The 18,519-nt window shown below is 57.6% G+C and overlaps 4 protein-coding genes across 4 annotated transcripts; 3 read left to right on the top strand and 1 right to left on the bottom strand.

The window, feature by feature from the left end:
* Nucleotides 1–13: 13 nt before the first annotated feature.
* On the top strand, nucleotides 14–2,872 carry WHR41_04937 (uncharacterized protein; the record flags this gene model as incomplete). The annotated part of the gene is made up of 1 exon (XM_069373543.1): nucleotides 14–2,872. One exon carries the CDS (start codon nucleotides 14–16, stop codon nucleotides 2,870–2,872), a length of 2,859 nt encoding a protein of 952 aa, XP_069229001.1.
* A 62-nt stretch (nucleotides 2,873–2,934) lies between these two features.
* On the bottom strand, nucleotides 2,935–8,864 carry WHR41_04936 (uncharacterized protein). Its single transcript, XM_069373542.1, has 3 exons — nucleotides 8,293–8,864; nucleotides 4,629–8,237; nucleotides 2,935–4,576 (listed from the first exon to the last, which is right to left on the bottom strand). Exons 1-3 carry the CDS (start codon nucleotides 8,598–8,600, stop codon nucleotides 3,220–3,222), a joined length of 5,274 nt encoding a protein of 1,757 aa, XP_069229000.1. The 5' UTR covers nucleotides 8,601–8,864; the 3' UTR covers nucleotides 2,935–3,219.
* Nucleotides 8,865–10,182: 1,318 nt separating this feature from the next.
* Nucleotides 10,183–16,329, top strand: WHR41_04935 (uncharacterized protein; the record flags this gene model as incomplete). The annotated part of the gene is made up of 3 exons (XM_069373541.1): nucleotides 10,183–10,830; nucleotides 10,952–14,695; nucleotides 14,748–16,329. The coding sequence occupies exons 1-3, from the start codon at nucleotides 10,550–10,552 to the stop codon at nucleotides 16,327–16,329; spliced, it is 5,607 nt and encodes a 1,868-aa protein (XP_069229003.1). The 5' UTR covers nucleotides 10,183–10,549.
* Nucleotides 16,330–17,346: 1,017 nt separating this feature from the next.
* On the top strand, nucleotides 17,347–18,519 carry WHR41_04934 (uncharacterized protein; the record flags this gene model as incomplete). Its single annotated transcript, XM_069373540.1, has 2 exons — nucleotides 17,347–17,655; nucleotides 17,718–18,519. Coding segments are annotated over exons 1-2 (948 nt in total), but the record flags the coding sequence as incomplete, so codon positions are not given.

Raw genomic sequence — 18,519 nt, 5'->3', positions numbered from 1 at the left:
TTATTGAATCACAATGGAGGCATTGTTGCGCCAACTACGCAAATCGCTTCCGGGCGAGGTTGCTACGCTTGCCGAACAGCACCTGGCAAATCTTGAAAAAGGCGAATATGAGTCGATCTTAAAATCTACCGAAGCACAGGAATTATTTCAGATTCAAACAACCGGCCAGGACTCTTCGACTTGGAGCGGTGTCATCTTTCAGCGACTTGGTTCTTTGCTCTCGGATCGTTCGAAACCAGAAACCCAGGTTATCTACTTTTGCATCGGATATGCAGCACTCTTGGCTTTCCTGCAGTCCAACGTAACTGGGCCTCCGTTACCATTCAACTCCGCGAAGACATTGTTCCCGGAGGACATTTCTTCCAACACGAAAAAGACCCGCGAGACACGACAATCGTTGCTGGCAGGCCTCAGTCTGGACGGTATCGCAGCTTACAAGCTTACACCGAACGTCGAGCTGCTGTGTCTCGCTGATGCAATTTTCACGTCTCCTGCAATTCTGAAGAATGTCAAAGTAGCAAGATGGGCGAAACTCCGAGTCAAATTCATGCACCAGAGACTCTTGTCGGAGCCCTCGACAACTCTTCAGAACGTGATCTACGACGACGTGGGCATGGTAGCAGACGAGTTGGAGGCTGAGAAGGGAGCGAGCGATTTTGACGAGCAAGCCGAAGCAGAATTTGTGCTCGAACGCTCGACAATTCACACTCATCATGGCCTTGACAAATTCGCCCGGGAAGACATCGACAAGGCAACCAAGGATCGAGGCTTCAAATTTGCTCTGACAGGTCTAATGGGCAAGAGGACGAAATTCCAGCAGAAAGAGACTAGTCAGTTGGTAGTTCTGGCAAAGAGTGCAGAGACACCAGCCTCTGGTGAGAAGACCGAGAAATCAGAGACACCTGCGGCTGCAGAAGACGCACAAGCCGGTGCGACTGCACCGAGCGGACCTGATAACCTGGATCTCAACGACGACACACTTCTGGAGTCTATCTCCTTCTCCAAAAAGAATGAGAATTCGTCAGACATTCAGGCAGCTTCCGATCTCCCACAAGAGCTCGCAGACCTCGACCCGTCAGATCAGCCGAAGCTGCAGCCTCTGGACTCGAGCATCTTGCTCTCGCTCGCTTCATCCATCAAGAACACTGCCCCTGAAAACGGTCTCACCCGAGAAGAAACTCTCCCGTACGCCACCCGCGTGCTGGAAGGCGGAAGCTCCAACTGGCAGGTATACACACAGGCTCTGCTTGTCCGAAGTCGCATCGAAGGCTACAAATCACGCACCGTAGAGCGTGGCCTTCTGCAACTCCAAGCTCTAGTCGACCAGGTCATCGCAGAGACAGCAACAATCGAAGGCGGCGCTCTGAGCCAAGAAGGCGAAGCTGCCGCGAGTACTTTCTTACCAAAGGCAAAGGAGTCAGAGAGTGCGTCCGTCACCGAGCGCCTTCAGTATATCTTCCAGCTCGCCTCGCCCACAAGATGGGATCTGGAGGCTGAGCTGGCATCCCGCTGGGTGTCGCTAGGAGGTCTGAGGTCTGCATTGGACATCTACCAGCGTCTCGAGATGTGGGCAGAAGCCGCGCTCTGCTGGGCTGCCACAGAACGTGAAGACAAAGCTCGAGCAGTCGCCCGCCGACAGCTTTTCCATGCTACAGACGGCGGCTCAGATGACGAGCCGGCCGACGATGAGAAGTGGGAGGGCCCGCCTCGCGATCCCGCACCCCTCGACGCACCCCGTCTCTACTGCATCCTCGGCGATCTCGACTCCTCCGTTGAGATGTGGGAGAAGGCCTGGGAGGTCTCCAACAAGCGCTACGCCCGCGCCCAGCGCTCCATAGGCAGACACTACATCGCAGCCAACGACTACGTCAAGGCAGCCCTGGCCTACAGCCGCGCCATCACCGTCGACCAGCTCAACCAGCCCAGCTGGTTCGCCTTCGGCTGCACCCTCCTCGAGCTCTCCCAGTTCGACCGCGCCGTCGAAGCCTTCACCCGCTGCGTCCAGCTCGACGACTCCGACGCCGAGTCCTGGTCCAACCTCGCCGCCGCCCTCATGCGCACCGACCCCGAAGCCAAACTCGCCGCCGCCGCTGCGGCCTCCGCCTCCTCCCACCCCACCCTCGACGACGACGAAGAAGCCCTCCCGCCCACCGACCCGAGCAAAGAGCTCCAAGCAGCCGCGCAAACAACCCGCCTCGACGCCCTCAGCGCCCTCAAGCGCGCCGCGACCCTCAAGCACGACTCCTTCCGCATCTGGGACAACGTGCTCACCGTCGCCGCCTCGCTGTCGCCGCCCGACTACGGCTCCATGCTCGCCGCGCAGCAGCGCATCGTGTCGCTCCGCGCCAAAACCGACGGCGAGTCCTGCCTCGACGTCGCCGTCCTGCAAGCGCTGGCCTCGCACGTCATCGCCGCCAACGACGTCTACGACCCCGCGGCGCCAGGTCTCGCGAGGATGCTCGTGCGCTTCGTCGACGACGCCGTCGTGCCGCTCATCACGGCCTCGGCGCCGCTCTGGCGGCTCGTGAGCAAGCTCGCGCTGTGGCGCCGCAAGCCGGCCAGCGCGCTGGAGGCGGAGGAGAAGGCGTGGCGGGCGGTGACGGCGCAGCCGGGCTGGGAGGCCGAGAGCGAGAAGGCTTGGGAGGGGGTTGTGGAGGCTACGGTGCGGTTGTGCGACTCGTACGAGTCGTTTGGGCCCATGGAGCGCACGGAGGGGATGGGGGCTGGCGAGGAGCTGGTGGCGAAGGACTGGAAGTTTAAGGCGAGGAGTGCGGTTAGGGGTGTCATGAATAAGGGCAGGGAGTGTTGGGGGGAGACGGAGGGGTGGGAGAGGTTGGCGGAGGCGTTGGAGGGAATTAAGAATGCTGAGTGAGTGCGAAAGTGTTGCTCGGGTTTGTGTGATTGAAAGAGGAGGTCAATGGAGATTTGGAGTGGTTTGCGAGAGGAAATTGGGATGCTAGACGAATACTGCTCTAGTTCAAGTCGTTCTTGCTTTGAAAAATCGCTAGCTATGGAAAAACTAAAAACCAATCCATCAAAACACCGCTCGATCCAAAAGTAACTCCGTGATAGTAGTAGCTTTTTTATACAAGAGACTTCGCCTCCCCTCCCCTTATCCCAACCCTCCATCCCCCATCGCAACCATTACACCAAAAGACAGAATCGCGAGACGCATCTCGATTAATCAATCGTACGAAAAGACCGCCACGCTCCACCAAATTACATATTCGCCAACTCGAGATCAATCTGGCTGTCCAAAAACGCCCTGCGGTCGCCCGCAAGCTGGCACTGCAGCTTCTGCTCCGCGAGCGCCTTCAGCTGCTTCTTCGTGACGGTGTCGAGGTCGACCTCGGCCAGACACTCGCGGATGGCGTGCGCGATGGTCTCGTTGCTGGGGCCCTGCGACTGGAAGCCCGCGAGGTTGTTGGTGGAGGCCGGGCGCGAGTGCGCGTACGGCGAGAGCGAGCGCTGCCCGCCGAACTGCTGCTGCTGCATTGGGGGCGACGGGCCGCCCATGGCGGTCAGGTTGTCCTGGGACTGCAGGCGGTAGACGTCGCTGAGGTTGCCGGTGGACATGAGGCGCTGGTGCTGCTCGGCCATGGGGTTGTCGGTGTAGCGGGAGTAGGTGCTCTGGCGGTTGAGGGCGTTGTAGGGCCCGGGGGACTGGGTCGGTGGGCGGTAGAATTGCTGCTGCGGGAAGCCGGTGAGGATGGTCGAGGCGGGCTTCGCGGAGGAGTAGACGGAGTGGATGTCGTCCATCTCGTAGCCGGCGGCGCCGTACGGCTGGTCGTTGTACATTGCGTCGCCCTTCTCCATCGGCATGCCGCGGCGGCCGGGCAGATTGTTGGCCAGGGCGTAGTCGTCCCAGCGCTGGAGAGGGATGGAGCGCGGGTCGAAGCCTTCGTCATCGACAGCGACTATCTGCTTGTTGCCCTTCTCGCCAATGACAACACGAGTGTTGCCCCAAGAGAAGTCGTCCTGCTTCCAGAATGAATAGACCGGGAGGACGAAGGAGTAGATCGGATACGCGATGATGTAGATAATCATCCATCCAATGTGCTGCCACTGTCTCTTGATGATGAAAATGACCGCCTGCAGACCGTAGACACCTGCAATCATGATGATCGAGATCAACGGGAACTGGCCTTTTCCGGAGGCAACGCGGTAGATCAGGTATCCAAGGTAAGCGCAGGTAGCCGGCAGGATGATGGTACCCATCAGATCGATGAAGACAACGAAGCGCATACTAAAGCAACAGAAGCCACAGAGATCCTTGATCCAGACCAGCTCAGCCAAGTTGTGAATTGTCGAGTTGATCCAGCGACGCCTTTGGGAGAGCAAGACACTCCACTCATCCGGTGCTTCTGTGAGCGCGTATGCATCGGCGACGAACTTATAGGTCGTCGTGGGGAAGTGCTTAAGCATTAAAGTGGTGAGGTAACGATCCTCACCGAGAGACAGCAGGTTCTTCTTGTGCAGGGTGTCCAGGTTGTTGATAGCATAATCGTTAATCATCTTGTCGGAGATAATGAGAGGTCGTCCCTTGTCCGCCGTTCGGAGTCTGTACATACAGAAACTGTGAAATCGGTCAGTATGAATAGGGAACGTCTGACGTGGTTCGCACTCACCATCCGGGCAAACAAGTGACACTGCCGAACAAGCTCTCGAAAGCCTTAGCCAAGTTGTGGGAGATGTAGTATTCGTAGACCTGCATCATGGTCCACCAACTCTTGTCCTCGTTCTCAAGAGAGGTCTCACCACAAATACCGGCGATCTTCGCGTCGTTGGCACAAGCGGCAACAAGTCGGTTGAGCGAATCTTCCTTGACCTTGGTGTCGGCGTCGACCATGAACAGGTATTCGTAGAGCTCCGGGTCAACGCCAATGATGTTGTTGATCTGGTGGAACATCTCCAACTCCAACGGACTCATGGGAGAGCGGTGGTGGACGCGGTTCAGGAAGTTCATGAGGAGGATCTGACTGTCACGCTTGCCGCGGTTGCCGGGCTTGGACTTGGTCTGCTCGGACTCCTTGCCCACCTTGACCACGACGAGGTACGGCACGACGTTGCCCTCGTACTCGTACAAACCGGAGTAGACTTTGCCGTAGTTGAGTTGCTCGCTGCCGTTGCCGACGGATTTGAAGGGGAGGGCAGGCGGGTCGATCTTGGGGTCGACACCAAGCACGTCGAGGACAATCTTGGGAGTGGGTCTATCGTTGCCACCACCGACGATCATACCATCGCAAATGACGCAAATCAGCTTTCTCTTGTTATCGTAGGCCAGAGCAGTCAGCGAATCGAGACCCTTTCGGAGCGAGTCTTCACCCTCGGTGTAAGCAGGAACTTGGCAGATGACGAATTTGTCCTGTGCAGCAGGCCGGTTCTTGGAACCAAGTTGGAGGGCAGCAAGGAACTTCATGACGATGACCGTACACAGAATGATCGTGAACGCGAGAAGAATGTAGTTGTTGACCTGGCATTTTGCGGAGTCGCGGAAGTCAGGAATGCCGGCCTTGAAAGCATTCTTGAAGCAATTCCTGGCGTTCTCACGCATGGTGATGTTGCTCAGTGCGTTGAAGTCCTTCGAGATGTCCAGACCAGGGTTCTCGTTGATCAAATCTGTCACGGTCTCGGGCAGGAAATCATAGCCCGGGTAGTTGTCCATGAGATCGATCGTGTGGAAGTAGTCCGTCAAGTCGTAAATCACGTCGTCAAGAATGAACCACTTGTGATCCTCGTCTTGACCTTCGCTCTTGACGTTCTTCTTCTTGACCACCAGATCACCCTTGTAGTATTCCTTCATCCGAGGGACGAGGTTGTCCTGATACCAGTTCGCATTGTTCAGCTTCGTGTTTGGGTCGGTCTGGGCCCTCGGTCCTGACTTGTGGATAGCAAGCGGGTTGGTCGGAGTGTTGTTAGCAGTCAACGTGATACCGTCGGTTACCCCAAAGCCTTGGCAAGCTTGGTAGAGAGGGACAGGGAAGATGTTGTCAACATTCGCACCAGCGAAGGGCTCCATCATTTCTTCGGTGGTCTCAATAGCAGTATCCGAATGCTGTAGTTTCCAGAATTTGGTCAAATCGTAGACGCCGCCCTTCCAGGAGACGTACCAATCGTTGTCACCCTGGTGGTAGCCGACTTCCTTCTGGTTCCAGGCTTTGTCGGAGTTGGGGCAGAGAAGTTTACCGAAGAAAATGATGTAGAAGATGACAATGCCGTTCATCAACGCGATCAGGAACATGAGAGCGACCTTCTCACGCCACGCCAGGCGCACGTCGGGCCGCTTCATACGTCCAACGTACTTCAACACGAATGCAGGGATCCAGAAAGTCAAGGCGTATGCGAAGGCCACCCAGGCGCGGCGGCTGAAGGTCACAGGCTCTTCGACCACGTGCTTGCCGTCAGCGAGATCACCATCGAGCTCGCCGTAATAGGTGACATCTTGATGCTTGTCGTCACCCTTGTGACCAAGACCGTAGTCACCGCCGCTGGCGTTCCTCATGGCAGTCGGAGCCATTGAAGCCGCTCCAAGACGGCTGGGCGCTGCAAGGCTGGGAGCCCTGCTGACGAGGTTGTCTCGCGACTCGCCGTATTGGGAGCCACCATAGAAGGGATTTTCAAGTGGAGCGGGCGTCTGAACGGAGTAGCCGTTGTCCATCATTCCGCCCATCATGCCGCCTGCAACAGCGTCATCGGGCTTCATGTCCAGCATGCACTCAGCTTCCCACCAGGCTGATTCGCGAATCCAGACACGCTCGTTGCCAATGACAACCTCGCCGTTGCTCCAGCCTCGTTCCATGATCCAGCTTTCAACGCCATCGCGACCGGCTTGGCAGCCCAGTCTGCTGTAGCGGTCTACGAACTCGTCGATGTCAAAATCGGCCGTAAAGTCAAGCTGCTTGTTCCTATGGTTCGCCCACTCGGGCAGCCTCCAGAAACGGATCTGGCCAGACACTGAGCCGGCGGACCAAGAGAGATTCGGAGGCGAGCGGTTGGCAAGAGATGCAGGCAAATCGTCACTTGGGTGAAGGCAAAGCTGGAACCAGGCCCTGCTGCTCGCGAGCACGTTGGGCAAGCTGAAACGGCCGGTTTTGCCGAGAAGAATACCGCTTCCATCGACAGGGTACAGGATGCGTCGGAGGAAGCTGTCGGCTTCTGTCTCAGCGCCGACCTTCTCGAGCGCTCCTTGGCGGCGGTCAAGCTCGTTCTCGCGAGCCCTTGCCGCCGGGGTGTCGTTGATTTCCAGGTCCGCCGATTGATTCGAGACTGCCTGGTTCATCTCGCGGATCACGGAGGAGCCGGCAGGAAGGCTTGGCACGCCGTCTTCTCTCATCTCGGCGTTGATGCCTGTGCTGTCGTCGAAGACTGTCTTCAAGCTGAGCGCCTTGCCGAGCTCTTGGCTAGGGACATCAATGACAGTGATGCTGACGCTGTCGCCGTCATCGTGGCTGCTGGGAGGCGTGGGTACGTCCACATCGCTTCCACTGCTGGATCCGAGGGCCCTTCCGCTCTGCATCTCATATTTGATGGCCTCGTTCGCTTTCACGATGACCCAGTCGACGAGCGCCTCGTAGATTGCCGCAACCAACACTTCCCTCTCTTCAGTAGCACATTTTCTCAGGAGAACCTCTGGGTCAATGTCCAGGAGTCCAGACACTTCTTCGCACACAGCTTCGAGCTCTTCCTCGTCCACCAGAAATCCGACGCCATCGCCGAGTCTCAGAAGCGCGGCGACAGTTGAGAGCAGATTACGCAATGATTCGCCCTTGATTCCAATAGCTTTCAAGGACTCGCGGAAATCATCGGCGGAAGCGGTATCATCGGCAGTGGGCAGGTAAAGCGGAGGACCGTATGTGTCGCTGCGGCGGAGAAGGGTGTACTTTTGAGGAGCCTTGAGGCCCAAAAATTCGCGCTCGGCAGAAGATGCGCTTGTCAAAAGGTAGTAGAATACATCGAACGCGCGGTGGCCCTGCTCGGACGGCACGTTGAGCAGACCGGCGTTGGTGTCAATGCCGGAAGTGGAGAGGCTGAGGGAAGCACCAGTGATTTCGCCGGTAAGGTTGAGAGCGAAGGATGCCGACAGAGCCGAATACCTTGGAAGAGAAGGGTTGTAGGGTGTAGCGGTGTGGAGGAAAGGCTTCAGAGCATTAAGGGCGGTGTAAAAGGTGCCCGGGACGGAAAGAGGCAGAGCGGAAACGAAAGGTGCGAGAAGCGACGGGGTCGATCGGTGCAGTGATCTGTGGCAATGTCAGCAAGAACGAAAGTAATCGCAGGAGTTTGAATGTGGCCTACCCCAAAACGATGGCCGAATCTTCAGCTCGCCTCCGTGCATGTTCCCACGAGCGACGAGCCAGCTCGACGTCCACAGTCCCGCCAACTCTTCCATCAGGGCCAGTCTGGCTTGCTGATACCCAGGTGTTGACAACCAAGCTCGTGCTAGATTCCAGGGCATATGGTTGGCCAGACGAATAGGCATTGTGCAAAGCGTTCAGAAGGGTGGTGGTGGAGACCTGAGCGGACTGCATCGAGGCCTGCATGGTGTTGGTCCGGCTGTTGTGTAAGCCGGAGCCAGTCGAGTAGTGCGACATCCTGCTCGCCATGGCGGAAGGTCGAGGAGCCCTCGCAGGGCTGTATGTGATGGAGTGCGTTCAGAGGAAGGACGCAGCGCGGCGTGGGTGTGCAGGTGCGATTAAGGGTCGAATTGTTTGGAGTAAGCAGAAAGGAGGCGTGGCCAAGCGATGGGTGGCCGGGCGCCGGTGTCCGATCCAGTCAAGCGAATGACAACCGGATGGGAGGCTGTGGGATGTATGAAGCGATTGATCGCGAGTGTGATGCCAGTGGCACTGTGTGTGAGCAGCGACTGCGAAGGCGAGACTGGCAGACAGAAGCAGCCGGTAGTAGCGTGTGTACCGAGCAGTAGAGGGAGAGTGGTCCGAGCGCCCGCGTAGCCCTCGCCGGCACGTTTGAGGCTAGTGGGGACGGCGATCCAGCGGGAGAGGCTTTTTTTGGGGCTTGCAGGACGCTTCCTGGTCTCTTGGACAACACGGATCAGCAGGTTAAGGTGTACGGTACCTCATGCAGCTCGCCAGCTCTAATAAGCTACGGCTGGCGGGGAGACAGAAGGCTATTTGGCGAGTCGACAGGAGGCGCGCGGCACCAACAATAATGGCGACCGCGAGCTGAGCAGAGCGACGGCCACGGGCGGGTGCTGCGAGTGTCGCGCGTGTCTCGCATCAGAGAATATGAGGATGTGAGAACATCACACACAGTCTGGACTAAGCTTCGGCGGGCAGCAGGCAGTGTGGGCCGCTGCTAATGGCCGACTCGCCACTGGCCTCTCGCAGGCGTCTATTTCTGGGCGCCTCGCCGCGTCCCAACGGCTTCTAAAAGCTGCCCTGACGGCCTGAGCATGACGAGGGGTCGGCCGCACCGCTGCTCCATTACGCGTCACGGGCCAGCATCAGGTCGTGTGCACGCCCGCGCTCGGCTGCGTGTGGCCGCCGGAATACGACAGAATCTCAGACCTGCCGGAGGGTGGCGGCGGGAGCGATGCACGGGACGGGTGGAATATCAGATCAGCGTGGTGGTATGTATGCACGGTATGTATGTATGTATGCACGCACGCACACGAGTCGCGCAGCCACGAGCCGAGCGAAGAGAAGCGTTAGAGCGTTGTGCACTACCTAGTTGTGCTAGCACTACTGTACTGTAGGCGGAGGGCGACGCTGGAAGAGGGTCTTCGCTCTCGGAGGAATAAGATTCGCGAAATTGGTGAGGATCGCGCCAGCAATTCCATCCCATCCCGGGAATCTGGGGGCGGGTGGAGGAGGAGAGGCCAGCCGGACCGCCTGTTGCTGCTGTGCTGTGCTGTTGTACTGTTCCGACGAGCGTGCGGAGGTTTGCACTACGCTCGCATGTCGTGGGACGGCAGCGCAGAGCCGGACGATGGCATTGTGGCCGTCATGCGGTGGCGAGCGCGGCAGGCGAGCGGGCGGGCGAGCAAGTGCTCGTACTGTGTATATCCATAGTGGCGTAGCGTGTTCAAGTATAGCCTCGCGCGGGCCTGATCGCGGCGGGACGTGCGCGGGTGCGGCACTAGCACTCCACTAGCGGGCCAGGAGGCAGTCGGTGGGCGTCTCGAAGGGTGCCATGCTTGTGCCTGAGCTGCTGCCATCAACACGCCGCTGAGACTTTCCCACGCCAGCACGCGGCCGACTGCTTGTCCGCGTTCTGCTGTCACCACCCGTCTCCGCCGCCGCCAACGCCTCTTCTGCCTTCACTCTCTACCACACTCGTTGTACGCGTTGCTGACCCAAGCCGGGCGCACACCTCGCCGTCCCGCCAATACCGCTTACCCTGCCATTACTCCTGCCCTCAGGAGCCGCGGGACTGAGCATCTCACCCACACCGTAATTCACCTTCGACTCTACACTCCCACCGGCTAGCGAGCCGACGAATACCGAGAGCAATTTGCAATACAATACACTACACATAATCGACCTGTTGTCCTCGCACACCACAAGGCCGTAAAGGCCGGGCTCGATCAACCATGGCCTCCACTCCGCATTCGCAGGCGAACCTCGTCGCCCTGCCCGCACACAACCAAAGCGACACCGGTCTCACGAGTCACATCGCATCCCGATACCATGCACACCTGCCCGTGTCCAACCTGTCCAGCCAAGCGGTCATCTCCATCAACACCTACACCTCTTCGACGAGGGGTCCCAATGGTGCCAAAGAGGGCTCGGCAATGGGCTCGATGGAGGAGCTGGCCAGCAGGATCTGGACTAGACTTGGAACCAGGCAGGAAAACCAGGCTGCCGTTTATCTGTAAGTCTCCAAATGCTGCCAGGAAGATGAGATGGAGGCTTTGGGTGATCGGGGAATTTGCGAATCAACAAAGTCTCGTGACACCTTGCATATCATCTGAGGTATACTAACAGATTGGCAGTGGCGAGACCGGCGCCGGTAAAACGACTTTGAGATCACACCTCCTTTCTGCAATCCTCGAATATTCAGCAACACCTCTGTCGAAGAAGCTGTCATTCGCCGCATTCGTTTTCGACACTCTGACTACCACCAAGTCAACCACAACACCCACTGCATCCAAAGCTGGATTGTTTTTCGAACTACAATACGAGACTTCTGCCGCCCTACACCCTACATTAATTGGCGGAAAAGTTCTCGATCACAGGCTAGAGCGCAGCAGAATTTCCACAGTTCCTCCCGGAGAGCGCAACTTCCACGTTCTCTACTATCTTCTTGCAGGCACTTCGCCCGCCGAGAAGGAGCATCTCGGTCTTGATCTCGGAACGAGCATCACATCTGGCACAGGAAACAGATCATCCCTCGCCGGCGGTCAGAAGAGATGGAGATACCTCGGACACCCTTCGCAGCTGAAGGTTGGCGTCAACGACTCGGAAGGCTTCCAGCACTTCAAAACTGCTCTGCGCAAATTGGAATTCCCGCGAGACGAAATTGCTCACATCTGCGAGGTCCTTGCGGCAATTCTGCACATTGGACAGCTGGAGTTCCACACAACCCAGTCCACCACACCTGCTGCAGATGAGAGCGGTGGTTATGGCCACGAAGGTGGCGAAGAAGTGACAGTGGTAAAGAACAAGGATGTCCTTGACGTCGTCGCTGCATTCTTGGGTGTGCGCGAGCACGACCTTGAGGCCTCACTCGGTTACAAGACCAAGATTCTGCACCGTGAGCGCGTGACAGTGATGCTTGATCCCAAGGGTGCCCGTGAAAACGCCGACGAGCTTGCGCAAACTCTGTACAGCTTGATGGTGGCATTTATCATGGAGCGCGTCAACCAGAAGATCTGCGCGCCTGAGGAGTCCGTCGGCAACACCGTTTCCATTGTCGATTTCCCTGGCTTCGCTCAGGGTGCTTCCACAAACAGCGCGCTAGACCAACTGCTCAACAACGCAGCTACTGAGTCGCTATACAACTTCTGTCTGCACAGCTTCTTCGAGCGCAAGGCTGATCTCCTTGAAACAGAGGAGGTGCAAGTCCCTGCGACCAGCTACTTCGACAACGGCGATGCTGTCAAGGGTCTTCTGAAGCCTGGCAACGGTCTTCTCAGCATCCTTGATGACCAGACAAGGCGAGGCAAGACTGATGAGCAGTTCCTCGACGCCATCCGCAGACGTTTCCAGGACAAGAACCCGGCTATCGAAGTCGGCAGCGCCACTACCACTATCCCTGGCAGCAACTTCGCCACGCCCAACGCATCAGCAGGATTCACTATTCGTCATTTCGCTGGAGAGGTTGACTACACCGCTGAGGGACTGATTGAGGCCAACGGAGATGCCATCAGCGGCGACCTGATGAACCTCGTAAACTCCTCGTCTTCGTCTTTTGTCGCCGAGCTTTTCCACCAGGATGCTCTGAACAAGGTTGTGCACCCTAAGGACAACAATGCCGTCACCCAGGCCTCCGTCGCCTCCAAGCCTTCTCGCATGCCTTCTATGGCAAGGCGAAAGGCAGGCGGCCCCGGGCGTTTTGGCACGCACAAGGAAGGTGAAAGGAGCAGCGATGAAAACAACCGAAGCGTTTCGCGGACCAAGCCTGGCGCGGAGCAAGGTCAAGCATCCGCTGGACAATTCCTTGCATCCCTTGACAACATCACCAAGTACCTCTCGGCTCCCAACACAAACCCCTACTTTGTGTTCTGCCTGAAGCCGAACGACAGGCGCATCGCCAACCAGTTTGACAGCAAGTGTGTCAGGACGCAGATCCAGACTCTGGGTATTGCAGAGATCAGCCAGAGACTTCGCAACGCGGACTTCAACATATTCATGCCGTTTGGCGAGTTCTTGGGCAATGCTGAGGGCGAAGTGAGCGTCGTTGGCACAGAGCAAGAGAAGGCCGAAATGATCGTCGACGACAAGAGCTGGCCCAGCAATGAAGCTAGGGTTGGCGCTACCGGCGTCTTCCTCAGCGAGCGCTGCTGGCGACAAATCGCCCGCGTCACTGACTTGGACGAGGCTCCATCGAGATACCCGGACGACACACCTTACGGCGAGACTGAAGGTGCTGCTGGCACCAAACGCGGCTTTGGTGATCCCAAGGTCTCCCTGCTCGGTACACCCGGCTCTGGCAACTACTATGATGACAAGGCTGCTGGATACTTCGGCAGCAGAGACATGGACGCCAAAAGCGAGGCCGGTGCTTCTGCGTTCCGCGAGGGCGACATGTTCCGTAATTTGGAAACTCGCTCTCAGATGGCAGAGAAGGGCAACGAGGTGAAAGAGCAAGAAGTCGAAGTCTTGCCCGTGTCCAATAGCAGGAAGCGCTGGCTGGTGTTCGTCTGGGCTCTGACATTTTGGGTCCCGGACATCCTGGTCCGCTGGGTTGGTCGGATGCCTCGTAAGGACATCTGCGTCGCGTGGCGCGAGAAGTTCGCCATCAACATCATCATCTGGTTTTTCTGCGCCTTCGTCATCTTTTTCATGATTGGTCTCCCGGCTCTGATCTGCCCTACTCAGCACGTGTACAGTCCTGAGGAGCTCTCGGCAAACGATGGCGAGGACGGCAACAAGGCCTACACTGCAATTCGTGGTATCGTCTTTGACCTGGACAAGTTCATGCCTGTCCATTACCCGCAGATCATTCCGCAAAAGTCTCTCAAGAAATACGCTGGCAAGGATGCTACCAACCTCTTCCCCATCCAGGTCTCTGCTATGTGCCAGGGAACCAGTGAGGATGGTATCGACCCGGCGGTGCAGCTGACCTACCAGAGCACCAACTACAGTGGCAGCAACTCGGCTCTCAGCGACCTTGATCCCAATGCACAGTACCACGACTTCCGTTGGTGGACTAACGATTCTCGCCCTGCTTGGTTCCAGGAGCAAATGATCTACCTCCAGGGCAACTACCGCAAGGGAAATGTGGGCTACTCTGCCGAGTACGTCAAAACACTCGGCGAAAAGGACAGCTCGATTGCAATCCTCAACAACCGCATCTACGATTTCACTCAGTACGTCGCTGGCGGCCGGACGACTAAGTATCCCGAGGGCACGAACCGGCCTGACACCAACCCCGATACCAACTTCATGGATAAGAACGTCGTCGACCTGTTCCAGCAGCGTTCTGGTCAGGACGTCTCGCAATACTGGGATGCTCTCCCCATGGATATCGGCCTCCGCAACCGCATGCAGACCTGCATGGACAACCTCTTCTACGTTGGCGACCTCGACACGCGTAACTCGCCGCAGTGTCTCTTCGCAACATACATCCTGCTTGCAGTCTCGCTTCTGCTCGTCACAGTCATTTGCGCGAAGTTCCTGGCGGCGCTCCAATTCGGCGGCAAGAACATGCCTGAGAACCTCGACAAATTCTTGATCTGCACTGTTCCCGCGTACACGGAAGACGAGGAGTCCCTTCGTCGTGCCATCGACTCCGCCGCCCGCATGCGGTACGACGACAAGCGCAAACTCCTGTTCATCGTCTGTGACGGTATGATTATCGGACAGGGCAACGACAGGCCGACCCCTCGCATCGTGCTCGACATTCTGGGCGTGCCGGAGAACGTGGATCCGGAACCGCTCAGCTTCGAGTCTCTCGGAGAGGGTCAGAAGCAGCACAACATGGGCAAAGTCTACTCCGGTCTCTATGAAGTGCAGGGTCACATTGTTCCCTTCATCGTTGTCAGCAAGGTCGGAAAGCCTTCTGAGGTTTCGAAGTAAGTGCCGCTGCTTCTATCAAGTATAACACAAGCTAACCAATACTCTCAGGCCTGGTAACCGTGGTAAGCGTGACTCTCAGATGATTCTGATGCGCTTCCTCAACCGCGTGCACTACAACCTCCCCATGACTCCACTCGAACTCGAACTTCACCACCAAATCCGCAACGTCATTGGTGTGAATCCGACTTTTTACGAGTTCCTGCTGCAGATTGACGCCGATACGGTCGTGGCTCCCGACTCCGCTACGCGCTTCATTGCGTCCTTCCTCCACGACACCAGACTTATTGCATGCTGTGGTGAAACGGCGCTCACCAATGCAAAATCGTCGTTCGTCACAATGATGCAGGTCTACGAATACTACATCTCGCACAACCTGACAAAGGCCTTCGAATCCCTCTTCGGATCCGTTACTTGTCTGCCCGGTTGTTTCTCGATGTACCGCATCCGCGCTGCAGACTCTGGCAAGCCTCTCTTCGTGTCACGCGAGATTGTCGAGGACTACTCCGTTGTCCGTGTTGACACGCTGCACACGAAGAACCTGCTCCACCTCGGAGAAGATCGTTATCTCACGACTCTTCTCCTCAAGTACCACCCGAAGTTCAAGACCAAGTACATCATGCGCGCCCATGCCTGGACTATCGCTCCCGACAGCTGGGCGGTGTTCATGTCTCAGCGTCGTCGCTGGATCAACAGTACCGTGCACAACCTGATGGAGCTCATCCCCCTGCAGCAACTCTGCGGTTTCTGCTGTTTCTCCATGCGCTTCGTCGTCTTCCTCGACCTCCTCTCCACCGTCGTCCAGCCCGTCATCGTCGGCTACATCGCCTACCTCATCGTCATGGTGATTCGCAACCCCTCGACCGTACCGATCACGACCTTCATCCTGCTCGCCGCTATCTACGGCTTGCAGGCGATCATCTTCATCGTGCGCCGCAAGTGGGAGATGATCGGCTGGATGCTCATCTACATCGTCGCCACGCCCATCTTCTCCTGCGCCCTGCCCCTCTACTCCTTCTGGCACATGGACGACTTCTCCTGGGGCAACACCCGCATGGTCACCGGCGACAACGGCAAGCAGATCCTGCTCTCTGACGAGGGCAAGTTCGACCCGGACTCCATCCCCAAGAAGAAGTGGGAGGAGTACCAGGCCGAGCTCTGGGACGCCCAGACCTCCCGCGGCGCCGACGATACCCGCTCCGAAGTCTCCGGCTACTCCTACGCCACCAAGTCCTTCCACCCGGGCGCCGCCACCCCGTCCGTCTACGACCTCAACGCCTACCCCGGCCCGCCCTCCCGCTCCGCCTCCGCCCTCGGCCTCCCCGGCGCCATCCCCTACAACGGCTCGCGCCTGTCCCTCGCGCCCTCCGAGGGCGCCTTCGGCGGCGCGCAGCGCAACTACTCCGGCTCGGAGATGGATTTCGGCGCCGGCGGCGGCGTCGCTGCGGCGGATCTCCCGTCCGACGACGCGATCCTGGCCGAGATCAGGGAGATCCTGCGCACGGCGGATCTCATGACGGTCACGAAGAAGAGCATCAAGGCGGAGCTGGAGAGGCGCTTCGGCGTGCCGATGGATGGCAAGAGGCAGTATATCGGTAGTGCTACGGAGGCGATTTTGAGCGGGCAGCTTTAGATTCTTTGAGGGGTCTGAGGGTGAGGAAGGGATTGTTTTTTGTAGAATCTATTTTGGAAAGTCTTTTCTCTATCGATCGCTTTGGGAGGCGCTATCGGGGCGATTTCGAAAGTTGGTTCTTTTCTTTATCTATTGTAGTTTGTGATATAGCTTGGGCTGGGCAACAGGCGGTTCAGGAGTATTCATCTTATCATCTAGTGTTCTGTCTGACCTTGACTTTCATACTCCGCTCGACGACGTGCCCATTCTCCTCAGTGTTCTTCTAATGCTGGCTGCGAAAGTCCTGATGTTGTGGAAATCGCAACCTTTTAATTGGTCTGATCACCGCCGCGGCTAGCTGCGGACCTTGGGGCGCAGCTTTCGTTTGTGGAACCTGGAAGGCTTGGGATCCCGGGACCCCTGGATTTTGGATTTCTGGGATTTCCAGAGTTTGAAAGCTTCCCAGAGTTTTGAGAAATTCAAAATTTAGATTTGGACATGCGAAGTGGAAGAACTTCTCAATCAGCCAATTGGCCCGGGTGCTGCCAAAATTAGGTGCGCGCTTTTAGGGACTCGACTTTTGTTACTTTCTTGATATGTCTTGCAAGTACGGCGTGACTCGATTTGACTTGGGCAAAGTGGGTGCTTCCATGTCTGTGAGCTGTTTTCTCCAAGCTTCTGCTAGAAAAGTCGTCAGAGCTTCTCGAGTCTCCATGAGCAGGCACCTGCGCTCGAGCGTGAAGCACTCGTTCTCGAGTGCAATTGTCCAAGGTGTCGAGACCTTGCACCTCGCTGTTGGAACTCAGCGATTGCGGCTTAGAAACGAAACGTCGATGCGTTTAAACGGTGACTATAATTGCGAGAATATCTTTCCACCCGCAATCGGCAGCTGCATCAAGTTCCAACTTCAGTTGCGTCCTGCGAGGTCAGGACTCGAGTCGTGTTGGAAGTGAGGTCAGACATTAGGGTTAGGGTTAAGGTGGGGCTAATCCCAGAGTTTAGTCAAACAGCATATGTCGGCCGCGATCATGCCTGAAGTCTTCACTTCCTTCACGAGTTTCACGTGAATGCTTTTCTTTTCTCCGTGCTAGCGTGTTCTTGAATTTTGAGCAGTTCTTCACTCACGTCAACCTCATCGAAGTACCACATCCTACTGATCACCTTTCATCACCCTCCATCAACTTTATTCAACCCACAAACCATGGCCGAGACTCAACCTCAAACACTGCGGCCATACTACAAAGAAGACATCGACTTCAAAGCGCTCGCCGCGCAAGATGAAGACTTTGCCGCGCTACTCGCCTCAAACGACGGCCGCATCGACTGGCAAGATCCTTTAGCATTGCAGTAAGCCACAATGATCAACAAGCCCACAACTACAACCCCAGAATCTAACCTCCAACCAACAGACAACTCACCCGCTCCCTCCTCGCGCGCGACTTCAACCTAACCCTCACGCTCCCTCCCGACCGTCTCTGCCCCCCAGTCCCCGTCCGCTGGAACTACATCCGCTGGCTGCACGACCTCCTCGCCACCACAGACCCCTCAACAACCACCACCCTCAAGCCCACCAAACCAACCCACCCCCTCAAAGGCCTCGACATCGGCACCGGCGCCTCCGCAATCTACGCCCTCCTCGCCTGCGCCTCCACCGCAACAACAACAATGCACGCGACCGACATCGACCCCCACTCCCTGCACCACGCCCAGCGCAACATCGCCGCCAACGCCCTCTCCGCCCGCATAAAACTCCACGCCTCCCCTTCCCCCACCTCCCCCCTCATCCCGGAAGAAACCCTCCCCCTATCCTTCACAGTCTGCAACCCCCCCTTCTACGCCTCGGCCGCCGACCACGCGCGCGCAACCGCCTCCAAAACCCACCCGCCCTCGGCAGTCTGCTCCGGCGCGCCGAACGAAATGCTCTGCGCCGGCGGCGACGCGGGCTTCGCGCTGCGCATCCTGGCCGAGAGCCTGCGGCTGCGCGAGCGCGTGGCGTGGTACAGCTGCATGCTGGGGCGGCTGGCGAGCCTGCGGAGCGTGGTGGAGGCGCTGCGCGCGGAGGGGGTGGGGAATTACGCGGTGGCGAATCTGGCGGGGGGCAGGAAGACGGTGAGGTGGGCGGTTGCGTGGAGTTTTGGGGATGCGAGGCCGGCGGGCTGGGTGGGGAGGTTTGGGGGGGGGGGGGGGGGGTTGGGGCCTGTGGGGGTTGAG

The sequence above is a fragment of the Cladosporium halotolerans genome (genome assembly GCF_011745625.1).
Source record: "Cladosporium halotolerans strain TM138-S3 chromosome Unknown Sca17, whole genome shotgun sequence".
Taxonomy (NCBI): domain Eukaryota; kingdom Fungi; phylum Ascomycota; class Dothideomycetes; order Cladosporiales; family Cladosporiaceae; genus Cladosporium; species Cladosporium halotolerans.
This window is presented reverse-complemented; position numbering and strand designations above follow the sequence as displayed.

Bases quoted from the DNA above. Each gene is read 5' to 3' on its own strand.
- WHR41_04936 (XM_069373542.1), bottom strand. From the start codon at position 8,600: ATGGCGAGCAGGATGTCGCACTACTCGACTGGCTCCGGCTTACACAAC. The intron at 8,238-8,292 runs GTAGGCCACATT...ACATTGCCACAG, and splicing joins GATTCGGCCATCGTTTTGGG to ATCACTGCACCGATCGACCC. The intron at 4,577-4,628 runs GTGAGTGCGAAC...CCGATTTCACAG, and splicing joins GTCACTTGTTTGCCCGGATG to TTTCTGTATGTACAGACTCC.